Source organism: Anser anser (assembly GCF_964211835.1).
Source record: "Anser anser genome assembly, chromosome: W".
In the NCBI taxonomy this organism is placed as follows: domain Eukaryota; kingdom Metazoa; phylum Chordata; class Aves; order Anseriformes; family Anatidae; genus Anser; species Anser anser.
Genome location: NC_139731.1, coordinates 16,308,946 through 16,334,759, shown reverse-complemented (window position 1 = coordinate 16,334,759; position 25,814 = coordinate 16,308,946). Strand labels below are relative to the sequence as shown.

Here is a 25,814-nt window from a genome sequence, read left to right as displayed (position 1 = left end):
TACCCACACAATTATACGTCCCTATCGATATTCCCTTGGCTACTGAGAGGCCTATTGCAGTTTAAAGCAGACGTCTCCTTCCCCTTTAACGTACAATTCCTTCTCCCCCACGCTTCAGGATGTATCCAGAAGCTTGACAGACAGTAGCAATGCCACAAAGCAAAGCACCTACTCAGAAAGGAACCTCCACACTTTAAGAAAAGAAATACAGCACAATTAATACCCAAATAATCAATTATGATGACCTCTGCAATTTTAGACAGAAGATTTTTTTTTTTCCTGAGCAAAAACCTTGCAAATAAAATTTTACAGACCAGTCATGGAGTCTTCCTATAGGATTGAAATTGCTTCCTCATTAATGAGTGGTTTATCAATTAATGAGTAGCTTACTAATTAACACTTAAGGAATACCACTAATTAAAACATTATGTAGAAAACACTACATAAAATAAATATTAAACATGAAACTTTAAAAAAAAATAAAAGCGAATATTCACACAACGCTTGGGGTGCCAGACATAAAAATTTGCAATTGGAGCAAACTGGGAAAGCTGTGCTGAAATCAACAGCAGCAGCACGATTCGCACATGCTGAAGAGTTGGCTTTATACCCTGCAGGGAAACGTCCCAGCAGCACGCAGTCAAAATTCAGAACCCAAATTTTTGGGCATTGGAATTATGAAGTTATCACAGTCGAAGGATACAAACTTAAGAAACGAAAACATTCTAAGTTTCTCCTAGAAAAACCATCAATCATTTCTTGTGTGATGAGAATTATTATTTATCAGATTATTTACATATTTTTAGTAAGAGTTATTTTCCAACTGGATGCCTGCAGAAGTCTGATACTACCATTTAATTCATACTAACAACCAAATAAATATGAAGTTTGTATCTGCTCATGGCAATCCTCCACCTAGAGCAGGAGCTACGTTTTCTATGTTGCAGCTAGGGATTAATTCATTCCTGTGCAGTAACTGTACTGACAAATGAGAATTTTGTCTCAACAGCGCTAATGTACACCCACTAATATTTTTCAGGGTTTTACATTAAAAGCAGGAAGCCTGAAATAGCTTTGGAAGCCCATAAAGCATAGCATCGTTGTTTTGTTTCGCACAGACAGCCTGCTGTGGTTGCTGCTCTTATTTTCTTTTTACTTTAACTACACAGACAAATCAGGGCCTTTCCTTTTGCATACCCAAGTGGTTTGCTTTTTTGGTAAAAACTAAATAAAGACAAATTTATGCAGATAGTGATTTAGAGCAATTTTCAAACAAGATGGTCGATTTTACAGCAAACAATAATAAAAATAAAGACTATACTGCAAAACCCTGTGCTGTGCAAATAGCTCTGCTGCCATTAATCAGATTAACAGTGCGAGCAAAGACTGTTCGTGTGAGAATCAGGTCCCCAGTTTATTGCATTTGGCTCTCATATCGTAAAATCTGGGGATATTCAACAGAAATGCTACTCGACTCATGTAAAGTCACATTACGTTAAAAAAACCCAAATGCTAAAATTCAAGAATTCCACGATCGTAACGGAAGACGTGTAAGATGCTACCTTTATTAGGCAAGGCATCTTAATGACTTCACCTAGGCATTTAGCTGTAATTATTCGACGGTGTGATTGATAGGATATGGCACCAGCTAGTGCAGAATCTCGTCTGTGATAAATGAAGTGAACAGAAGACCTGAACTGAAAACAACAATAGGAAAAAGAAGGGCTGCGCAGTCTCTGCCTCAGCCAGCGACACGCAGCAAGGGGAGGGGAGGGAGGAGGACGCACACCCTGGCAGGTGGCAAACTGTCCGCGGGGCAGCCCTGAAGGGAAGATGATCTTTCAAATCACACACTAATTTTAGAACAGTAACTATCCCGTACCATTTGTGAAAGACTAAAGCGAGTCCTTTAGCTGTGGTAGCTCTGGCATCGTAAGTTCTATTCGCTTGGCCCTAAGACAATGGAAAATCTGTTTGCTACCCTGTAAGTAAAGGCAATACTTTTTTTGTGATTTAACAAATATTAAACAGGGCAGGCAAGATTACAATGCTATCCTCAAATTCAGAGAACTGATTCTTATTTCACTCTAATTCATCAGCCTATCATGTTATGTCTAACATATATATTTTAAACGTTTAGGGAGCAGATCCAGCCAATGGGTTTGATAGACACATTATTCTACTGCTGCGCAGACAGACCTGAAGTTTTACAGCTACAGTTATTTTTAAGTTACTGAACATATGTGCACTTAGAGTTCCGTGCAAAGAAAAAAATACATAAACCACATTACATTTTTAGCATGTGTTTTACGCTAAAGTGTCAGACGTCAGGACGAAATTCACACACCCCTTCCTTTTCAGACCCAGCTACAAATACCGAACTGAAAGATTTTATTTCAAGGAGACTAGAACAGATATGAGACAGCATACTATATAAATCTTTATTTGGGACACTTTAATAAGTTGTCCTCTGGCCCAAGAGACGGGCTGTGGTCTATTGAGTTCATGATTTGTTAGCAGTCCTTAAATCTACAAGTTACCTTGATGCTATTAATAGCGTGTTACTGACCAAATAACCACCTTTCCCAAAGTGTGCTTTCCAAACCAGTTCATATTCTGATAGGATGGCTCATAAAACCATGGGACAAAAATCCATGTATTTTTTTTGCACACGCTGGTGCAAGATACCTTCTGAAAATACTACTTTTATGGTTAGAAAAGGGTAACAAGGTATTATAAAAAAATGGACATATGTATTTTAGACATAGAGTTGCCTTCACTCGTTTGTTTTCTCAAAGTTACTGCTGATGCGACCAGAGGATTCGTGCTCTGCAGCCCAGCAGGTTGCCTACCAGATACTCGGTGTCTGCCAGTTTGGGATGGGACGGCTCAGAGCTGAGAGGGGCGAGCGCCGCAGGGCCGCCGCTCACAGGCGACCCGATCCGCCCGGCCAGCGCTCACACCCTCTCTCTTCCGAGATCGCGCACCAGAGCCGCACACGGCCGCACAGCGTATGTTAGATTAGATGATACTGCTTCAAAGGCAGAACTTGAAACAAGTAATTATTCCTTTTTCCATCTTCTTGCCAAGTAATTCAGCTATTTGTACTCGAACCAACTCCTAAAACCAGGAGCTGCAAGTCAGAAAGACACGAGGGTTTGTGTAAGTGAATTAAGGAGATACCTACTTAGCAAGCTGCTTCTCGGCGTCGGCACAGAGCTCCAGAAGACCCATGAGCACAGCAGAGACGTCCATGTAGGGCTCCCAGACGGTGAAGCCGCGGCCGATCAGGTCGATGGCAGTTCTGCGGATGGTGCTGTGCGCGGGCAGCTTGGGGCTCGGCGGCTGCAGCAGCAGAAACGTCAATGCCTTGCCTGCCGAGCAGAACGGGAGAGAACTGGTACAATGAAAGAGAACTGGGGAATTGATTTGGCTCTCTTGTTTTGAACTGCTTGCTGGTGGGAAACACGTCGCATGGAAACGTGTTCACAGAACACACCACCCCACGGCTTTATCTCGCTAAGGAGGGACAGCAGCTTACAACTGCAGCGCCTTCCAGAGTCAATGAAAATAGAGAAACGTGCTTCTGTGGATGTCAATTATGCTAATTAACTGCAAGGCATTTGATGCCCAGAGACTCTCCGTGCCGTGGCTTTTCACTACGGAGGATCCCGGAGAGTAAGCCACGACAGTCCCCGGTACAGATGCTAACAGCGTTTCAAAGGCAGGGAAGGTCGGCGCAGATCGTCTCAGACAGCCGGCACCCACACCCCGCAGCAGCACGTTTAGCTAAACCCACGGCAGGCAGGCAGGCTACAGAAACAGCGATGCTCTGAAGTGAGCCCATCGGAAAGGGAGGATCAGAAAAACTGCTTAGTACAGAAACACAAATTTTTAAATTTCTGCTTCATTCTTGCCCGCCGCTGAGCGGCCCGGGCAATCTGGGAACCAGAGAGCCAATTTTACAGCAAGGATTTTCCTTCCTGGCCAAATATACTTCCTACGGAAAGCTCCTCAGTGTTAAATGCATGGGGATTAGTAATGCTTTATTTAGGCAGCGGAATGAAATTATTTGTAAAGCCTCCGTGTCGTTGTGTCTCCGGACGCACAACAGAGCGATCGCAGCACTCCCGGAGCCGGGCCGCGGTCTCCAGCTACAGAAACACGGCACAGGGCGTGAACGCTCAGTAACAGCCCCCTGCGCACGTGAGCAGGGATCGGTTACTGCTGGTGGCTAAACCACTGCCAGCATCGCAGCCCGAGAGGCAGGAGCTGCCCAGAAGGTCGCATTAAAAGGATGGTACGTTAATTAACAGCTCAATTACACTGCCAACGCTTGAGATTACTATATACACTGAAAACCCAACTGAATCGCAGGTGACTCGTGGTATTACAATGCTCACCAGATGAATTAACGATGGGTTATGTATGAAGTCCCGTCCCCAGCCGCACACAAAGGCGGCAGAGCAGAGGCGGCACGGTGCCCTGCTGTACCCTTCTCTTTGCCACGCTTGACTGGGTTTATCAAACAAGATAACAAAACATCACGGAGGTAGACGTGCAAAGCCAGTCCTTGCACGTGTTATCACCAGATACTAAGTAAAAGGTTAGGCATAAGGCTATTGGAAACTTTCATTTTTAAATTTTGCATCTTACCTGAGATTTAATTGAATAAAAAAGTAGAGAAACAATGCCAGAGCTATGCTCTTGCTGCACATAAACAAACGCACTTACAAGAAAACCTGGGGTAAAAGGAGCAGCTCCTGGGCAGCGGATGCCACCCGGCTCAGCCCTCCCAGCCCAGCACCACCAGTTACTGGGAACTTCTCCAAACGGTGCCGGGAGTCCTCATGTCCTGGCCTGTGACAGTGTTGAATCGGTTCCGACTAGTGTGAGACTGACCTCACACGGGTGAAGGAAATGAATTTTGGGCCATCTCTGATGGGTTTCGGTGCGCTCCCCATGCAGACACTTCTGCCACAGTGACTGCCACCGGCACCGTGCCCTCAGGTCGTGTCTTGAAAACAAACAAAAGCCAGCAGCGATCTCCCTCCCTCACGGAAAGCAGCTGACAATCCAGAATTCTGGGGCGAATTAACTTCCCCCAAGCACTGAGCTAGCTGTTCCTATTATTACGAGGCTCACAAGACGAAGGCAGCTCGGGACGGCGGGCTCTGCCTTGCAGCTAGGGCACCCGAAAGGTGAGCGCCGCACGGCGAGCAGGAGGCAGGTTTCCCTCCCTCCCTTCCCCAAGGCTGCCCCCCCAGCCCACCCGTTTTTCTACAACTACGTCACAGCACTGGTTTCCATCTTGATCAACTGGCTCCTTCCTCCCACGATATCTTTTTTTCTCTTAGAGAGAAATATAGCTGAGACATGGCGAGAGGAACGATGCCCCCAACAAGGCCGACAAATCCAAATTCTCATCCAGGTTCTGCCTACTCAGCAAGCGTGCTGTATAATTTCATCCAACAGATTAGTTTTTCATTAAAATAAAAGTAATTGCTTATATATAAATGCAAGGGAACGCTGAAGCAACGCTCCCAGATAAAGGTAATTTATCATTATCTCTACATAATTATTTGTTACCTCTTAATAACATTCATTTAGCTCGCTATTGCAGTAAAGATAACCTATTGATTTTAACAGGTTTTTCTTTAGTTTTCAGAACCATCTTCCACGAGTTTCTGGTTTTATTAAATACACCGCCTGTCATTTTAAGCTTCCAGAAGAGCCAACAGCAGACAACAGCAAATTCACACCAAGCCGTGATGTGTGTGTAACAAACGAACTGGAATCTTCTTCTTAACGAGCGTGGCAGGCCACAAAGCTTTAATTTGTGTGAGTTTTCTGTCTCAAATACAGGATTCTTATTAAAAAGCGTGACTACTCAGACGTTACTGCAATGAAATACGCCGGCCTTGCTTGTAGGGATGCTCCTAGCGCCGCTCCTGTTGACACCTACCTTGTGTAAATTGAGCTAAAGAAAAAGATGAACTAAACAAAAGTCATTCTGCTGCCCGTTTCTCAGCCTGGACATCTTTGTTTAAGCTTTGACTCGGCTTAAATGAACGAATTAATATTGACAAAAACATCAACTAAGCTAATGAGTTGTTAGTTAAGGCAATAAACATGTCACATTAGAGTCAGCGCAGTAAAGAGGTAATTAGCCCGGGAAGAGCCCGGCTGATGGGGGCCGCTCGTGGGCCCCTCTGCTCCCCACCCGAGGCAGGGGACACCGCCGCTGCCACCGCCGCGGGACCAGCGCGGGGACGTGCTGGGGGGGCACCAGGGTGCTGCGGTGGCACCGGTGGTTCACATGGGGACCAGAACCAGAGTGGAGTTCTCCCAGCTAGCAGGGGACGACATTTTGGACCTAATTATTAAGTGCTTTCAAAATGTAGGCTAGAGAAAACGAATCTGCCCATGCTCCGGATCCCCTCCCACGTGTCCTCACCGGGAACATCCCTCCCGTACGGCAGCACGCACGGAGCTATCTCCTCCAGAAAGCAGAGTGCCGTACTTCGGAGTCTGCCCACTTTTCCCAGCATCTACCTGAACACAAAAATAAAGGCTTGAGTCTTACCTGCTTATGTCATTTTTGTTAATGAAAACGTGACCTGAATGCTAAAGCGTATCCGGTTGTTTTGAATGCATGCACCCGTCTGAATTTCTAAAATGCCTTTCCCTCTCCTTGCTGGATCTCAAGAGCTTTAAACATATTACATCCGTCAGCATTGTTATCCTCATTTTGCAGATAGATTTTAAAAAAATTAAATAATTTGCTCAGGAAAATCAATAGCACAGGCACGAACAAGACACTGATAACTCTGATTCCCATTCTCATAATCTGCCACAAGATCTAGTTCCAACTAAATAAAAATGATGGACTCAGAAAAGATTCAAAACAAGTTAAGTCATATTTTTGGACTTTACATAAAAAAAATAAAAGAGAAGAATCATGGCTCTAACGAATTTTTCAGTCTTCCCTTTCTTCCCCTGTCCGTGGGCACAGTTTTTCTACAAGAAATTAAACCCAATTGTCACCTTTTCTGGATGAGTTTTTTTCCCTGGTTTGACATACACCTGTGTGAAATGCCAGCAGAAAGCGAGAAATAAGTTTGGGTATCTGGGTTAACAATCCATGTCCCTCAGTCCCTTCCTTCTCCTAGAGCAGTGAACGTCTATCGCATAGCTTGTGTCATCTTTCAGAGAGGTGTAAACCAGAGAATGTTTTCTGGCCTAAACTAAAATATAACTAGTTGCATTATTTGAAGATTATTTCTGATGTTAAAATCACGATTTTTTTTTTTATAAAAAAAAGGTTTTGATCACATTCAGCGACAAATATCCTAATTTTACAGAGCTCATTTCCAGTATCTTTTTTACTTTAAATGTAATTCTGATGTGTTTCATTTTTTCAACTGAATTTCAACTGAATTTATGCTAGAAGAGACTTCTTTTCTCCTGATGATCTCTTCAAATCATTTATGTTCCGTTCTTGCAATAGGTGCAACGGCTTCAGCTTTTACGGTAATTTCAGAACTGACATGAATATGTAGGCGTTGGTTTTTTTTTAAATCTCTTTTCACAAGCATGGTCTTAAAGTTTATTAAAAAGCTAGGCAGCTCCCGTGCATGTCAATAATGCAGACTGCATTTTATTCATAGAAAAAAAATAAACAATTTACAATTACATTTGTGTTGCTCCTGTATGCAAGGAGAAAAACAAAGAGACTGAAGAGAAACCATCCCCAACTCTTACACGTCAGACCGAACGATGCTACTAAAACCCTGCACGAATTCCCAGCTGCAGACGAGCAGCTACGCTGGGTGCAGCTCTCATTTTACACCATGCTGCCGAGAGGATGCCCATGTACAAGAGAGAGAGAAGATTAAAAAAAGCCTGACTTGCTGTGCAGCCATTTTGTCCTGGAGATCAGACAAGATACCTGCGAGATTTATATCTGCAGCTCCCGCTCGCGCAAGGACTGCTTTGCTGCGTCTCACTTCTCACTCTGTGCTGTTTCAGGCACCGTGCAATGGCTCAAAATTAATCCTCAATATTCCCGATGAAGTCAAATTTTGCAGTGAAGGCCCAAGCTGCACCCACCTGCCAGGCTGACAGGCAGAGAACAATAGGACATTTACTGTACAGTAAATCAATAGCTCCCATCTAGCTCAGCCTGAGCCCTTTCAGAGGGAAAGGAAACAATTAACACTCCCGTGGCTCGCTGGCCAGCACACACTTGTCATACTTTCGGCTTTGCTCTTCCGAGGGCTCAAGTACAGCCCCCTCTATCATATCTACTCAGAAGCTCACGCAATTTTGGAAGACAACTACAGAAAGGCAATCCTCGTGTGTCATGTCAGAAGATTCAGGTTGCTGGCTGAGGCTCACGTTATCTGATAATAGAGCAAAACTTGAAATTAGCAAAAATGTACCTTTAAATATAACGATGTCTTGCTACATCTTTTATCATTTATTCTAGAAAAGTGCATGTTTGTAAGCGTACATGCATTAAAAGAATGCTAAGTGGAGACCCGCAGAGCTGGTCAGGAGGAATACCTGAGCAGCACCCTGCCAGACCGATTCTGTCTTCACGTGCCCGAGCCGGCCTCCCGCCCTTGGTCAGCGTGCAAGAGGAAGCAAAATTTGTCTGGAAATTTATAACAACCTCTCAGGATTTTGAGAATTAAACGTTTCCTTGCTGAATGCTGTTTCCGCAGCACATATATACCTTGGTGCTTTATTGGACAGTTAAGATCTTTTTCCCCTACAATAAAAGAAAAAAAAGTGTTGGGTTTTTTTTTCCTCATTTATCTGATCCGAAAGGAAGTATCGTTATTCACTCTGAAAACTTAAGAACATCAGAAATATTATTCAATTGTAAGGGGAATATTTCCTCTGTTTTAATTATCTATGTAAATTCTGAAAATTTAGAGGTTTAATAGGTCAGAACAACCATTTCTAGGTGTAGTAAATTCACAGCATTTCTATTAAACAGACTGATATATGCTGCCTTTTACATCACGGGAATAGACCGCAAGGAATTCTTGTAAGTGGGGCCACACGAACACTGCCCCGAAGTTGTATTAAAATCCCCTAAGATTTTACATAAATCCTTAGGAAAGAAGACAAACAAAAAAAGAAGAAAAATGTTTGTAATAGCTGGTTTCCCGGTCCTTTCTGTCTAACTGTGGCCTAGTTAACTGACCTAACAATGCCATTTTTCTTCCTCTCAAAATCTGCAGTGGGGGAATCAAATGTGAAAGCAAGATCAATTCTGTTCCAAGACAGTAAATGAGTTTTAGATCAGACTTGTTTCAATTTATGGAGAGAACCCAACTAGGCTGGCTTAAATGCTTTCTTCCTCTAACTATGAAATTATATTACAGCGCTCTAGAAAGAGTAAACTATCATTTTAATCCAACATTTGTTTATAATCTAGCAGGAAGGAGAAAGCCAACATGACTTGGCCGATAACTGTGCATGAAACTTGTTATTTTCATTCCTGTTGACTGCAAAATACCATTAAACCATGCTATTCATTTCAATCTGAACACAATGGTGGAAGATGCACAATGCCAACGAAGTAAGGGAAGTCCGCGCCACAGCCTGTACGAGTCGGGGATCGCAACTGCCCCTCCTCTGTACCATGGTGGTGCCCCTCTATATCCCCACAGCCGACCTGCAGCGACGTGCCATACCCGTGGGAGCTGTACAGCGGGACGCTGACCGAGGCAGCCCCGACAGCCCTGCTGCGGGCGGTGGGATGCCCCCGGCCCCGCCGGGGTTGGGATCGCTCTGGGACACACCTCTGTGAGATGCTGAAACTCCGAATTCTCTCCTTTTCTTTTAAGGTAAAGATGCTTGGCTTGGCATCTGCAAGCCTAATGAAGGAATAATGTTAATTTGTATGATGAATTAAATTAGTTTCTGAGTTTCCCTTCATCTCACTCATTACAAGGGCAAGCACAGGCTGATTTATTGACTCGTCACAGCTTATTAAGCAACAGTTCATAAAGTTATTTTGAAGTGCTCTTTTTAAACATTCACACTATTGATTGACAACATTTGGGCACTACTTAATACAGACGCTGAACAGCAAAAGGCACTTGTGACTTTGGTTTTCCCACTTGACATACAAAACATACAGATTATAAGTTGGTAAAATTGCATGTAGGTAATGTAACCTAATGCACAAGCACACTACTGTTTGCTGGTTGTTAAAGCCCACTGCAGTATTTCAATACAACTCACCTGCTGTGCCAAACAGCGTCTCTGAACGTAACCACAATTTCAAAGCAGGTATCAGCCATATAAGACACAGCAAAACCAGACCTGCAGTGCTTTGGGGATCCCTCCCTGGGGAGAGGCTGCTTTCCCTTCGCATTAGACCAGCTCTCCCAACACAGGCGACCAGCACGGCACAGCCAGCTAGCCTTTGCGCATGATCTATCGTACGCCAAGCGGTTATTGCGTGCCGTGCCGTCAGCGGTGCTCAGCGCCCTTCGTCAGCCCCCCAGCCCAGGCTGTTTGTGCGAGATGGAAATGGGAATCAGGTTCCAATAGAGAGGGCCCTTCAGCACCCACATCAGGGAGAGAAGAATGTGTCTCCGATAACATGCCCGCTCACAAAGCTATGTGGCCAGAACGCGTCTATGGCGATGATGAGCCGCGGCACGCAGAACCGGCCAGGCCCAGCGCGCAGCTGAGCGCTCCTCCCCCGGTTCTCGTCACCCAGCCCCAGAGCCGGAGCTTTGCCTTCCTTCGGACACACACGGGCCTCGCTGCAGCACTTCGGCGTCTCTTAACACAAACTTTACTGCTTGTAAACGTGGGGAAACAAAAGACGTTTGCGGTACATGCCGCTAGCCTGATATCACATGTACTTGGGCGGCATCCTGCTCCCTGAACAACAGCCGCTTCCTGTGCGTACGTTTCCCTCAGGACGTCAAAACACGGCCTCAGCTTGAAGCCCTAAGAGCCTGAACCGGGGGCTGCACACCCCGCAGGGTGGGGAGGTTCCCCCAGAGCTCCCCCCGGCTCCCAGCATCACACCGCGGCTCCAGGAGGGGCTCCAGGGGCTCCGGGAAGCGGCTCCGAGGCGAGACGGGGCCTGCAGCAAGGGGCCTTCTGCATACGTTGGGTATGCAAAAAGAAACCTCTGACTAAAAATACAGAATTCAGATCACTCATCCCTTACAGGATTTGGGTAAAAAGGTAAATTTAATTTTTCAGATTGCATTTTGTTGTTAAAGTCAATAACAAAAAAATACCAACAGATTTAAATTAGGGCATAATATCTGCCACAAAGATTGACTGTTTTCTGTCATACGGATTGACTATTTTTTCTAAATATTATCTCTAAGGCTAAGGTATAGATTTTTATAAACCACCATTTTTCCATTTTTCTTTCCTTCAGGGACAAAATTTTGCTTGAGACACTGATCTAATCACAACAACTTGAGGGAAAACAAAACCACACCGCACCACACCTTGGATTTGTAATGAATTTCAGAGCGTGTTGATTGAAACATACAGATCCAAAAGAGTCAGCATAATGCCACCAACCACGGGATCCATGAGCATCTTCCTGCATAAATGACATAAAAATACAGCCAAGAATATGGCATGCGCTGATAGCAATTGCTCACGACGAGCAATAAAACCAGTTATTTGCTTTAATCACCAGGTTGCGGGTGTTTTGTTGTTGTTAGGTTTGTTTTTAAATTAAGTTACTGAGCCACTTTGCTTAATTTGCCCTGAAAGGCTGCTGTTCAGGTGCTCGGCTGATTTATTGCTCCTGCAAGTGATGATCCTGAGCGGCCGCTCGTCTGCGTTAATTGCTGCTGCCAGCTCTGCGATAGGCAAGCACAACTGCTGGGGAGCGACGTTGCCCTCACCAGGGTTGTCTCCTCGTTGTCTGGAGGGGAAATTTGAATATTTTCGCAACACAGACCTCACGGCTCAAAAGACATTAGAAGAGGTTTCAGGCCAAGCTCTGCTCCCACGGGTGCTGCTGCGCTGCGCGGGGACCCAGCACCAGCCGGACGCGGCGCTGCCCCACAGACCCGAGCCCTGCTCCCCTCGAAGCCAGCAGCTTCCCCCAGGCGTGGCTCTAGCGATGCAGCCACCGAACAGGTCGGTGTGAAGCAAGGCACGGGTCTGGAGAGAGCGACGTCCCTTCCAGGAGGGCACGAGGAGATGCCCAGCCGGACATCGTGATGCCCCAGGGACTTCAAACCCCTGCTCTGCACCGTGGAATTACAGAACTTGTGGAGCAGTTGCCATGTGGTTTTTCAAACTAAATTTAAATCTTTATCTCTACCCTTCTTCTAAATGATGAAGTCATTTTAGAAGATGTTTTCCAAACGAATTCTGATTAAACATAACTAATACCAACTTTCAGGTCCAACACCTGAATGCTTCAGACAACAGAGAAGACAACTCACAGAGGGAAGTATCTGGCAATGTAACGAAGTGGTGGCACCACCAGTTAGTCTGCAGAAGAAGAAAATTGCTATTTGCTTCCTTGATAGTGCACAAAATCTTTTCAATTTTGTATTTTTAATGCAGTAAATCTCTAGCTCTTTCCATTGAAGCAGAGTGCAGAGAGTTGAGAGGCATGAGATTAGGAGGGACAGGCTGCAGGGGATAAAGCCTGCACAGTTAAGTACAGAGGTGTGTACAGACTGATTTTTGATTACTACAGACGGCTCCATAGCCTCACGCAGAATGCAAAATTCCTAGCTTTCAAACATAGCTGCAAAACTTTCTGAAACTCCTAGCAGCAATCTTACAAAAATGGAAAAATGGGTCTCGGCAACCTTAACGTGTCTCATTGGCATCTATATAACGGAGCTTTGGAGTCAACATACGTGATGGCACGCCCCTGCTAGAGGAGAGAACTGCTCTGGGACTGAAGTTCTCACACAGCAAAGGAAAAGTACCCCAAGATTTGTCGTATGAACCTATTAAGTATTTTCAAACTGTATCACACTGAAGGATTTTATATTCAGAACTGAAATTAGCTCTAATCATTCTTGTAACTGCTTCTCAGTGGGAAGCAAACATCCCCTGAGCTTACTGGAGCGCTGGGAAAACAACTGTATACTTCTGCAAACCACTCCTCTGGATACAGAAAAGCCTGCTGGAAAACGGGTATCAATTTCAAAGCAGCTCCTGAAGAGCTTTAGCCGTAACAGAAGAACATAAACGTGTGTTTGGGAGAATAAAACATTTCCACTGACCTGCACCTTGCCGGGTTAACACAGGCCTGCGCTGGGAGCCAGGGCACGCTGCGGGGTGCGGGTTAACACGAGAGGCTGGCGCAGCCTAAGCAGACTTCCCGGGAGCCCACCGAGCCTCCGGGGTTTAACGGCTTAAGATTAGGAGAAACATCGTGGCGGGGAAATTAACTCCATGATCTCTGAGGCCCCTTCTGACCTAGTTTCCACAGATCTAAGAATTTTTTCAAATTTGACAGATTTCCCTCAGAGAGGACTCCGAAGGCCGACGCAGGCACACCCCACCACAAAGGCTACTCCCTTAACGGCAGAGCCACGATTCAAACACAGGAGTGATAAATTTCCTATGCTGTTAAAATTGCACTGGCTTTGAAAAATAAATCTTTTCTTCATGCTAGGCTAATGACTTCATTGTTTTGCTGCAAGCTTCCAGAGACACAGCTAAACAGTGTAAAGGTAGCTGCTCAAACATGGGAAGTGTTACCAACACGGCCCTACAACAAAAAACCCCCTTTACAACAGATCGTGTGGCCCTGTACAATTATGGAGACGTGTATTTCTATTTCTATCTAGAATTTTCACTTGCTTCTCCCGCCTAACAGGCGGGAAGTCAGCTGCTAGGAACTGGGGAGATGATAATTAAAAAATAAAAAATGGTTTCATGAGCCTGAGTTAGGAACCTAACTGCTGGCTGGCTTCAGATTAAGTAACTTAGTACAACTGGAGAGACTGCCGTGGATTATAGCACGGAAACCCTAAAATTCGCTTTGGAAGGAAGGAAGCATGAACACACAGCCTGCAAAAACAATATAAATAACTCAACGCCGTGAACGTGCTGTCACATATGACACTGACTGAGTTAAAGGGCAAAATGCTTATCATTAATAACTATATTGACGGCAGATGCTTTGAAAAATACACTGCATTAACAACAGAATCAAGGATTTTCATATTCAGGACAGAAGAGTCATTCAGATTTATCAGCCCATTAACTTTATAAACACAGCATTAGCTGCAGTTTAAGTGCAATGTGGTGCATCTATAATGAGAAATTCTTTGGGTGGCATTTTATAATTAAATATCTCATGAACTACTTGTAAGGTCAACAGAGATTAATGCAGGATGTCAGGCAAGGTCACTGTATGGATTTCAGAATTCCACTCTCTCAAAAAGGCATCGTCACAATTACTATTTTCTTAAATATAGTAAATCACAACGTGCGCAACTTACGCTGCAAAAAATATGCACACATTAACAGCGTAAATGAAGAAGTAATTCATTTTGGCAAGTTCTTTTGAAATAGAAAATACGGCGCTTTTAGGACACACGCGATTTCTCTCATTGATTCAGATGGCCCGCTCAGTTTCGGTAGATGATAGCGAAATACACTGACTGAAAAATGACCGCATCTTAATGAAGTCAGCCTAAAGCAGAGGAGAGGAATCATCCGAACCGGTTTCTGGAGGGGCTGTCACAGGGGTGGGCAGCAGGCGGCTGCAGCAGACCCAGCCCTCCAGCACCCCTGGTTGTGAGCAGGGGAAACGAAGCTGTGCTCCACTTGTGAGCGGTTACAGGGCAGCCGACTCCGTGCTGGAGGACGTCCATCCAGCACCAGGTGTCCCTCAGCACGTGCTGCAGGGCGCTCTGCTACCGAGAATTCAAAGTGGGTGAAAAGCAGTCACTTCTTTACGTGTCTGCTGCTTCATGCCATCCTACTGCCACCTTTCACAAGGTACCAGCCTTCACCCTATCAGCTCTTTTTTATCTGTTTTGAAGTGCCAAGGAATATTTTCTATGTCACTGGAAGACACAGAAATAACCTGTATGGTGCCTTAAAGTCAAAATAAGACAAATCGAAGAAAAACTGCAAGTCCTAGTGCATACATGCAGCTTTGCTTTCACTTGTTGCAAGAAACGTTTTATTTTTGAACAACTGCTCGGTTTTATAAGTAATTCCTTCTGCACCGTTACATACATGGAGTAAGGACTAGAATGGATTTTTAAGCAGTATGCTTATAGAAAGAAAAAACACCCTGAGAATGGCATTATCTGGTGATTCCTTAAGCCTTTGCCTACTGTGTCCCCTTGTGAGAGGCCCTTGCACAGGCGGGCTGGGAGTCAGGCCCACAGGAGACCTCACGAATTTTCCAACTGAACTTCCTCTCCTTGAGCACTATAATAGCAAGGGTTGTACGTAAAATGTGATGGAGATGATCAAGTTCACGGCTAACGCTACCATCAACCAGAAGTGTAACCCATCATGTACTGTATTTTTTCCTCCAATTAGTCTTTACTTTTTCAGGGTTGCAACAACTCTCTTGTGTAAAGAATTCTCCTAAAAGGAAGATGTGAGTGATACCTGCAGCCTGGATTACTTGCTTTGGGTGTGAAGGGGGTCTCAGTAGCAAACAATATAGCGCTTGCCTTTCACAATCCAAACCATCACAGGCAAAAACGTTCTGATCTTCTTCTGGCTTTCCATCCATTTCAGATATTACTTTATAGCCTGGATCTAAATTTACAGTATTTTAGCGTGTCAAGCTTCATTTACATTAAAGCCTGAATTCCAACCTATCAGTCAGCCAGACAGTCGTGCAGGGTTTCTGAGATGATGATTAATAGGAGTTCAAAGATGGAGCTTACAGCTCTGCTAAGCCTAATGTAACAAAAATAGCAAGCAAATAGATAAAAACACTGGGAGAAAGAAGTTGTGAATAGCTCTGAGCTGAGACAACATGCTCATTTTCTACTATTTGTGTTTTTCACTTTTTCTCAAAGGCACTTGGGCATCAGGTGAGGCCTGAACCAGGGCAGGAGGAGAAATCCTCTGCTGTGGGATTATTTCATAACCAACCCCACAGTTGACTTTTCTTCAAGCAATACTGACAATGAGTCTGTAGTGCTGCAGTGAGGTCTTACAGAGATAACAGAAGGGACTTTTGTCAGACTCCACATATAACAAAAGCACACCAGCATACTCAGGAACCTCGCCAAAATAATTGCAGGAATCCAGGGCACTGAAGGTGCATCTGCTTCCATTAGATTTTGCAATGCTAACATGAAATAGTCAATACACAGATATGTAACCATCTAATAACATCAGATCATGCTTACCGTTTGTTGCAAGGGTAATTACAGTAGCACTGCAGGACCACATTTCACATGGGACCAGAATGTAACGTTTTATATAGCATTTTCCATTAAATTCATCTGTTTCTGACTTTTAAACCAGACATCATGCCCTCCCCCCCCCCTTTTTTTTGGCATCACCAAGTACGTTTTCCTATTGATGCCTATTGATCCACTTCCCAAAAAGTACGTGTGGTGTGCGAGCTAACCGAGCCAGCGCCCAGTTACAGAAGGAACAGCTCCACTATGAGCAGGAGCTACCAAGTGCTGAACATGAAGATCAGCCAGCAGAAGAGTGAATGCAGTGACTGCAGGACTGCTCCTGCAGCACTCGGGGCCCCCTCCAGCAGCACCGCTGCAAACCCCACACCTGGGCACTCCCCACACCCCTGCTCCCTGTACCCACACTAATTTCTTAGCGACCTCTTATTGTGACTCTGCTTATTTGTACGTTCAAAATTTCTACTCTATTTTGTCCTCTGAAAGGAAGTTTTTAATGAGTTGTTTTGTACTGAAACGTAAGTATATGACTGAGTTATACCATCCCACCCTCACCCCAAAACACCAGAACAAGGGAAAAGAGCACCCAGGATACTCACACGTATGCCTCGCCAGGGAATAATTTGATCCACCACTAGTTAAACCAAATCCCTCGGGAATTTGACTAGAGCTACGTGGCCGAGTCAGGAGTTTGGGAGGCTCAATTTCAGCTCCAAATTCTGCCCCGATCACCCCCAGCAAGACGATGGCAGTAGCTTGCTTCCTGCGCTCTTCGTAAGAGGTAGAGATTTTCTTCATCTGCGGGAGACCAGACAGGCAACCTAAAATGAAAACAAAGAAGCAAGAGGAAAATAAATAGCAGGGCTGTTCTTAACACTCCCAACATCGTGTTTCCCAGAGAAAATAAAAGAGGTTTCCATTTAACCTAAAACGCCTTCAGGACTGTTACTTCCCTCACCAGGATTTGCAGCCACTACAGATGATGCCATTTTACTTCTCAAAACCTGCATCGCGCAGTAGAAGTCTAAATACCAGCATTTGCAATGGCCAGCCTCAAAGCCACCTACCCTTCAAAAACTGCCAAAATCTGACTGTAAAAAGAACAACAACAAAAAAACATTTCAGAGAGCTTTATTTGTTCATCTGGAGAACAAAAAACGAAACACAGGGAATTCCGTGTTTACCTGCCTTTGTGAAAGGTGGTATTTGGTTTGCTTCTTGTTAACATCGAATTTCGGTGACTATCAATCTTTTCATTTATTTTATGAGATGGATTTTTTAAAATATACTTCTATTATAAAAAAGCATCCTTTTGTGTTAGCGTACACCATCATATTCCAATTCTTACTACATTTTAACATACCAACAGACCGGTATATGTCATTAAACTGACCTAGTATTTTTGTACACTGAATGTTGCATTTTGTATTTTAATGAACGTTCTCATAAATGGTGGAAAAACCTCATAGTATACATTTTAACTAAAACTCTAAATTCTACGTTGTTAGTGAAATTAAAAATGCCAGGGCTGTATTAGAGTAACTAGATGGTGGTGGTTTTTTTTTTTTTGGAAAAGAAACAAAATCTTGGGAGAAATTTACTGGGCTGAAGTACATTATTCCTTTCGTCTGACAAGCACAGTTCACTTTCAGCTACGTTACTAGTTCACACTATCCCAGAAATGCCCCACCATATATGCTACGAAAATAACAAAGTCTTAATCCTCCTTACAGTGCTCGGCTGTTAAACCTTTGCTGAGTTGTCAGAAGGCAGCACCTGGCACGGAACGAGACTTAGCGGGCTCGTAGATTAACGAAGGGCGAACTAGCGAGTCGCGCTGCGTCTGCCTGCGCTAACGACATTCGCGGGGCTCGGGAGGACACGAAACACGACGTATGAGAAGGACTAACCGAATTTGAGAACCAGCATCAGGCGGCCATCCCAGTTCAGGCAACGTCGCCGCTGTGACAGCAACGTGCCAGCCAAAGGGGAGCTGAAAAACAACTAAAAGCTTAACAATGGTAGGGAGAGGGGGGGGAAAAAAAAATCAATAGTAACTGCCTTCAGAGGAAGAAGGATGAAAAGGGGCTGCAGGAGACAAAGCAAGAAGTGTAACAGTCCTAATTGTTCCGCAATCACTTATCCGACCGGCCATCTGCGGACGCGGTGCCCCCCAACATCTGCACGCGGGGCGATGCGGGGCCAGCCCAGGTGCCTGCACCGAGCCCGCCGTGACGCCTCGGATCAAGATGAATCGGTGCGAACTCCTGATCCGAGATTGTTTTATACCGTTTAATTTAGTTTCTGGCCCTGCTTGGATGAGCACAGCTCTGGTTATGGATTTCTGTGGTGACGTGCTGCGGCAGGCGCGGGGCGCAGCCAGCGGAGCAGATGCTGGAGCAGGGCCGCGGGATGCTGATCAATAGGCAAGGCGCTGACCCTGGCGCTGCCGCCACGGCCACGGCTCCGAGGCGGGGAAGAAAGGAAGAGCGACCACATGTGCTGCTTCCAGGAGGAAATTAAACGGCGGGGGCACTCCCCTGCCCTTGCCTTTGGCTACAGCGGGAGGAAGTTAACCCTTTGGTACGTCCCCGCGGCAGGCGTGCAGCATCCTTTACATCCTAGGCCTGCTTCGACACAACTTCCCCGTGTCTTCTTCAAAGGGCAAATCACGAACCCGGGGGCAGCTGCTGTGAGATACTCTTTGCTAACCCAACAATAAATCTGAGCCGGGACGGGCTATGAAATATTCCTCGAGTGTTTCACTGGCATAGGATGCTCTTCATCCTGCTCACTGCTGCAGTACAGTGTTTCTACCTCAAAACAACAACAAAAAACAACAGAAAATAAACTAAAACCAAACCCAAGCCAACAAACCAAAAACCAACACAGGCAGTCCCCTCCCAACAACGTTCCTCCCCAAAACCTCCAAAGGAATTTTTTTTAAAAAAAAAGGAAAAACCCACAAATATTTTTTACTTTTTTCTGAATTACTAGCGGAAACGTACAATTAATTGCAATGATTTCCAACAAATAAACTGACAGCCATTTGGGAGATTTTCAAATGAAATAACGTCTATAAAAGTAGTCCTTCCTACGCTTTCATTTGTCTCATGAAAATTTGGTATTTTCTCCCCGCGACGTGCCTCCATTTAATCATGCTAAAGGGTGACACGGAGATCCATTTTCTTGACAGGACGGTTGATCACCCTATCACAGGGAGAAAATTAATAACCTCAAATAGCTCTATGTGGAAAACAGAGGCTACGCTGGTGAGAGGACAAAAACGCTCTACATTTTAGTTGTAAAAATAGCAGGCTCCCGGTACCGCAGAGCAGAGAAACCGATCGTGTCCGTGGCTTTGCTTATCTGGGTTTCCTTCAGACGAAATGACCGCGTTAAATATTTCAAAACGCGTCGGCTTGTGGGACTTAAACCTACCCACCTGCTTAGGGGAAGGTAACACAAAGCAACAAAGCATCTTTATAAAGGGTTTAAAATACAGGTAAAGCATTTCCGAAGTTTAAATTGTTTAAAAGGCTGCGAGCTATTGATTGCTTCATTTAAAAAGCAGTCAGAGAGTGCAGCCACGAGGTCAGGGTAAATTTAACAGTTTGGAGCACTTTACTAAATAACTCTAAAGATCACGTTAATTGGCTTTGCACAGTTCTTGGGTAAAATTAATTTTATCCTGGCTTACAATAAAAGGATTAAAAGACAAATTAAGTTCCTCAGGTTTAACTGGAATAGGGATCAATGGATGTGAATGAAGGCCGCGGGCGGATTTACGAGAGGTGGTTCTGCGCAGGTACCGCAGCCCGGGGAGCTGTGACAACCCGCACGCACCCCACGGCCGTGCGATGCCTCCGCGGATGCCTCCACGCTGCCGGAAATTCAGGATACCGGGTGCCAACAGGAAAAGGTATTGGGGTGTAAATGCAACGTGCAAGAGAAAATTGGGCCCCTGGGTGAGGGCAGCCTCGAGCCTCCCCATGGCCCAGCCCTGCTGCTTCTCTCCACGCTCCCAGCTGCGAGCAGCGGGCCAGGGCCAGGGCCAGCCGCATACACAAAAGAGGCAAAAGTACAATTTTTTTTTCCTCCCCCTTCTGGAGCAATTTATTTCTACGTCTGGACATATGGAAGATTCACACCTTCCTAACGCTGTGCCCCTCACCTCTTTTTACCTGAAGCAACTCCGTATCTTCAAAGCATTTATGAAATGTACATGAGTGCAGACAAAAACCTCACCTTGCGAAACTCACTTTTGTTCTCTTCCATTACAATTATATATATTTTTAACTTGACTGCCACTGTGACAGTCGATCCGTGCCAGTCCAGCACAACGCAGGACTCTGGCAGCGCAGGGGCAAGGCAACGAGACCGTCTGTGATTGCTGCCTCCAAGCGTTTGTCTCCTACGGTTATTGAGCGTTTTTATAATCGTCATTGTGCTGTCTTCCCAATACTTCAGTTGGGCTATTCCAGGAAGCACAGATGAGATGGGGAATGAAACATGGATTCCCACAGTAGCTTGCTCAGACAAACACAACACATTTTGTAATCACTTTTTAACCATTCCTATAATTGAGAGCAGAATTATAAAAGATTAAAAGCAGAAGAATACACTGCAGCATTACCTTTATGCAGTTGAAATGAAGAGTTTCAATAAAACTTGCTCAAGAACAGAAATACAGGCGTCTTGGTTCCATAACAATTAGTATTTTTAAATCAATCTTTTCCTGTGTTTTATATCTGCTACCAAACTATTAGACAAGGAAGGGAGCCACAGAAGAAGAAACTAATGTATCTTGTGAAAATTTCTGCTCATTTTCTATTGTTCTCACTGATAAGGTACACGCATTTTAGGAAGAGATACGTATGTTTAGATCATGAAAGAAGACTTGATACCATCACTTGAAAATAAATTTAGATAAGGATGCGCAAACGAATTGCTCTTGAATCACTTTTTTTTTCCCTTTTTCTTTTTTAAGATTCCCCTCCCCAAAAGGTCTCCTCCCTACTGGCAGGCTGTGCTGATTTACTTGATAACGCCTGTCTTGTTATTTTCTTCTCACGTCTGCAGGAAAGTATTTGAAATAATGGGGCATTGTCACTACTGTAAAAACTGGAAGCGTTTAAACTTTATTTTTCTAATATTTCAGAGGGCATCTTACAACAGACAAGTTTAATAATTAAATATCAGTAAGTCACATAGCTTTGTATTATTAAAGCCAGGACATTTTTCTGGTTTGCTTTTTGATAACATATTCCCTTTGTGGTGCCAGTAACATGGTTTTACGCAGCTAGCCAGCTGCAGCACCCTCGAAAGAAGGAGAACAGAATGATAAAACCTCCCATGGTAAATAATAACATTGATTAGATAAGTATACAATTTTTATTTTAATTTTTTATTTATTTTTAAGAAAAGACTTGCAGCCATCCCCCCCCCCAAAAAAAAAATGTTTACAAAATTTGAATTAAGAATGACTTTTTGTTCAGTCATTTACAAGCTGATGTGAAATCCCATGGCTCTGACTCCGCTGCCCACCTCTGGTCAGGTACCCGGAGGTCAGAACCCACATGTAAATCCCTGCGCTGTATCCACATGACATATGAGGATAACAAATGTTGAAAAATTGCAATGTATATGTTAATTAAAAATGATGGTATTTAGGATAAGCAAACCTGCCAGGAATCTGTTACCCTACAACCAAAACACCACCTAGCCGCTACTGGCAACCATAAGGGTTAAGGCGCTGATTTTCTTCTGCATAGGTGGTGCTATTTTAAGCCAATAGTGTGTTTAAATCCACCCCAATGAAATCAATACGGCACTGCTCTACTCAAGGTGAGACCAAATAAACCTGTCGGAAGCTTTGAGAAATAGGCTTTGCAGTACACTTTGAGTGCTAAGTGCCTTTCAGTCCAGAGATCTGTCATTAAATAATCATTAGCCATCATTCATTCTTCCTAAAAAGCTCAACGCCTGAATCTGTTCGGTATCCGCTACGCATTAGTACAGGCTGCCGCGTGCTCATTAGCACTTAGGGATGTTTACACCGCACCTTAACAGTGCAATTCCTTGTCCCAGCATACCTGCAAACAACGGCTTCGCCGAAAACCCAACTCTTACACCACTGCCCACGGCGGGTAAGCCTATTCCACGTGCAAAGCCTGTCCTACAAATTGCACAAACGAGCGTTTAATTTACTCGACCTTGTCTTGCAAGAAACCAAAAGGAAAATGTGTAAGATGGTTATTTTTCTATTCACTCATACCCTTTGAATTTACCAAAAATGTTTCGTACCTTGGAAAAGCTGAACAGCATCGCCCAAGTGCCAGTGTGCTTCACGTGTTCAGATAGGCTAGTCATAGATGATATTTATTAATTACTTTCATACGGCTATAGAGTTTTATTTGTTCTCTCTGCAACTTTCTTTCTTTTTCTTTTTTTTTTTTTTTTGGAAACATTGACTCGAGTGCCGATTATTACTCTAAAACGAGGCCATAGGAAACCGGTAACAAACTGATTTCATCTAACTGCAACTACTGGAGTTGCTGTAGTCAGTCCCTTTCTGCCCGTAACACGCTGTGAAGTCAGTCCCTTTCTGTCTGTAATCACAAAAACAAAAAGCATTTAATAAACTTACTATCTGACAGCAAGTAAAGCAATAACAAATTTCATTTTTTGAATATACAGGCATGGAGTTCAGCTATTATCTCTTAGCATTTACCTTTCATTTTCTCACCAACGCTTTGTGAGCTGTGTGCTGAAAATGTTTTTATTTCCTTTCAAAAAGCAAGGAAACCAATTAGCTGAACTCCTCAGCATGCGTTTTCAGCAACAAGCTCAACTAAGCAATCATCATCGTCAACTCATTTAATTCCACTGAATGCCATATAGCCTGAAGTATTTAATAACTCGGGAATAAATTTACCAGAGCAACATTGGATTGTCTCATATCACAGCCGAAAACCACAAATATAAGTTATGAAGTATTAATTGGACCCTGACCTCATTACTTCCATTTTTAAATGCAGATTTGTGCTGCAGAAAATTTTGTTTCCAGAAATCCGTATCCCTCAGCGCTGCTATCTAAATAAATGAGTCACAAATAAAAGCACTTAATTGTTTGTGATACCTGTTCAAAATTTTGATCACGATCATTTTAACGTCACTAGTAAGAAGGGGAGTTTTGATGCATTACCGGTGCTTTAAATAAAAGCTAATGACACTGAAGGAGAAGTGTCCTATACTCCCCCCTCTGAACAGCAGAGAATCCATTTTGTCTTTGACTCTTTTCCTCTGCTCTTAGCCGTGTGAGGAGAGGCATCCTCACCCATTTTGTGTTCCTACGGCTGCAGTACACTGAAATATTCAGCGATAAAAGGAATGGCACAGCACAGAAGAAAATGCTGCTAAGCTGCAATAGACTGGAGCGGTGGCTGCACAAAGTACTCACCACATGTAGAAAAGCACATTTTGTACACGAGCCCATCAGTCTTATGAAAATTACACAGTAATGTTTACCTTCTGTCTTTACAAATGTATGACAACTCCAACTATTTACATAACTCTACCATTAAATTATACAGAATTCCCAATTCCATCAGGCAACCCAAATATCACAAAATAGAGCAAGATTGTATTATTAATGTTTGCATTAGGAGTAACTAGCTTGCGCATAACTAAAGCCAGAAAAATGTAAACATAAGGCGGGTTTTTTTTTCCCCCCAAAAAAAGATTTCGATAAGCTGTTAATGAGAGTCAATTAAGGGAATCCATTCCTGAGTTTCAGATCAGCGTGGACATAGGTAAAACTTCAATAAAGCCAATACAAATCTGGGCTTCGCATTCTGAAGCATGATTATGATTTTATTGAAAGGAACATAAAACTATTTTACATTATAGTCATTTTGAAACTGAATGGCAACTTTTCCTGATGCTTTATGAAAAAGACGTTGTTCCCATTGGAAATCAATAGGAAGGCAGAAAAAATTAGATAGCTATGATTTGCCAAGAAATCAATAAGAAATAGAGCAATATCAGAATCCATGTTCTTTATCTTTCATACACTAAAATTTGACTTTCATGTGAGCGGAACTTTAAGAATTTACAGGAGAAAGCACGTAAGGTGCGATTATGTTTTTCTGATGCACTTATATCTCCTCTGGCAATTTCAGGTACTTTGCTTTTAAGATCTTTCTGATTTTGACAGATCAAAATACATTCCCAGTGCTTAAAGACGTTATTTAATTTGAAATGATTTAATGCATCCTGAAGATGTATCGAATACATACTTACTGATCACTCTGAACTACAAAAAACCACTGTTGTGTTTATTTTTGGAGGCACCCCCTGTGATGCTTGGCATCGGTCCCCACGGGGGGGGGACAACGTTCAGCTGCGAGGGCAGCAAACCTGCCCCCAGTGAGCACGGCATGGGAACAACGTGTCGTGTTGGGCATCACCACTCCCAAACAAAACGAGCTTTTTCTCTACAGAAAATGTTATGTATACAGAAATATTGAGGGAAACGGAAGGCTTTTAGAAGCGTAAGAAAGAGTGTTGAGGCTGAGATAGGGGTTGCGATTCGCTGTGCATTCTGCCCCCAACACGACACGGACGCGCTGGTGATGCCCTGTACTGGGCCGTATCGGGACCATTCGCCCCTTGCCCACCACGGGGTTCCTGCTACGATGCTGAAGGCACCCAGCCACCTTTCAGGTCTGCCTCTGCACCTGTGGGTGATGCACGTTTTAATGCTTATTTGCTGTGTTTGTCAGCAGAGTCGTCAGAGCAATGTTCCGTCACACTGGTGCGGATCCCGCTGGAACCACAGAATTCACCTCTGGATCCGTTGCAATCAGCGCGAGCAGGGAGGCGTCGCTCTCCTCTTCCCATTCCTGCCCCCTTGGGAAGGGGGAAGCCCCCGCACCCGCAGCGGGAGGCAGGGCAGGGCAGGCCGGCCGGCAGCCTCCTGCAGCCCCCCAGCAGCTCCGTGCCCCCCGCTGTGCTGGGCGAGAGCCCGCGTGCACAGCACCGGCGGTGCGGAGCCGGGCGCAGGGCCCCCGGCCGCTGCCTTGCGGCGCGCGGCTTCGCCGAGGGCTGAACGCGGAACGCGCTCTATTTGGCTTTCAGTCAATTAAGCTTTAAGCTGTCAGCAAACAAGACTTTTAAGTTAATTTTGAATCACCACAAATCAAGTTGAAGGTTGGGAAAGGGCACGCTCACATGCCGGCATGAAAAAAAGGCAGTTTAATTGCCTCTGAATAGCTATTATATGCTGCTATTGGCCTATTGAATCTTAGATCATCTATTTATTTATCCAAGTGCACAGACTGGTAAAGGAACGAAAAGGACCAACTCCACTCTTTTTCTCTCTTGCTTAAGTAGGTAAAATTAAAGCTTTCGCGTATACAAAGTACTACC

The 25,814-nt window shown here is 44.2% G+C and overlaps 1 protein-coding gene across 5 annotated transcripts in view; it reads right to left on the bottom strand.

The window, feature by feature from the left end:
• LOC310888633 (WD repeat-containing protein 7) overlaps positions 1-25,814 on the bottom strand; it is a 114,382-nt gene that overhangs the window by 40,687 nt on the left and 47,881 nt on the right. For all 5 annotated transcript variants that reach the window (XM_083815529.1, XM_083815532.1, XM_083815533.1 and 2 more), the window contains 2 exons: positions 16,982-17,203; positions 3,188-3,374 (listed from right to left, as the gene is read on the bottom strand). In XM_083815529.1, the coding sequence (XP_083671655.1) occupies positions 3,188-3,374; positions 16,982-17,203 (409 nt within the window). The remainder of the gene's footprint in view (positions 1-3,187; positions 3,375-16,981; positions 17,204-25,814) is intronic.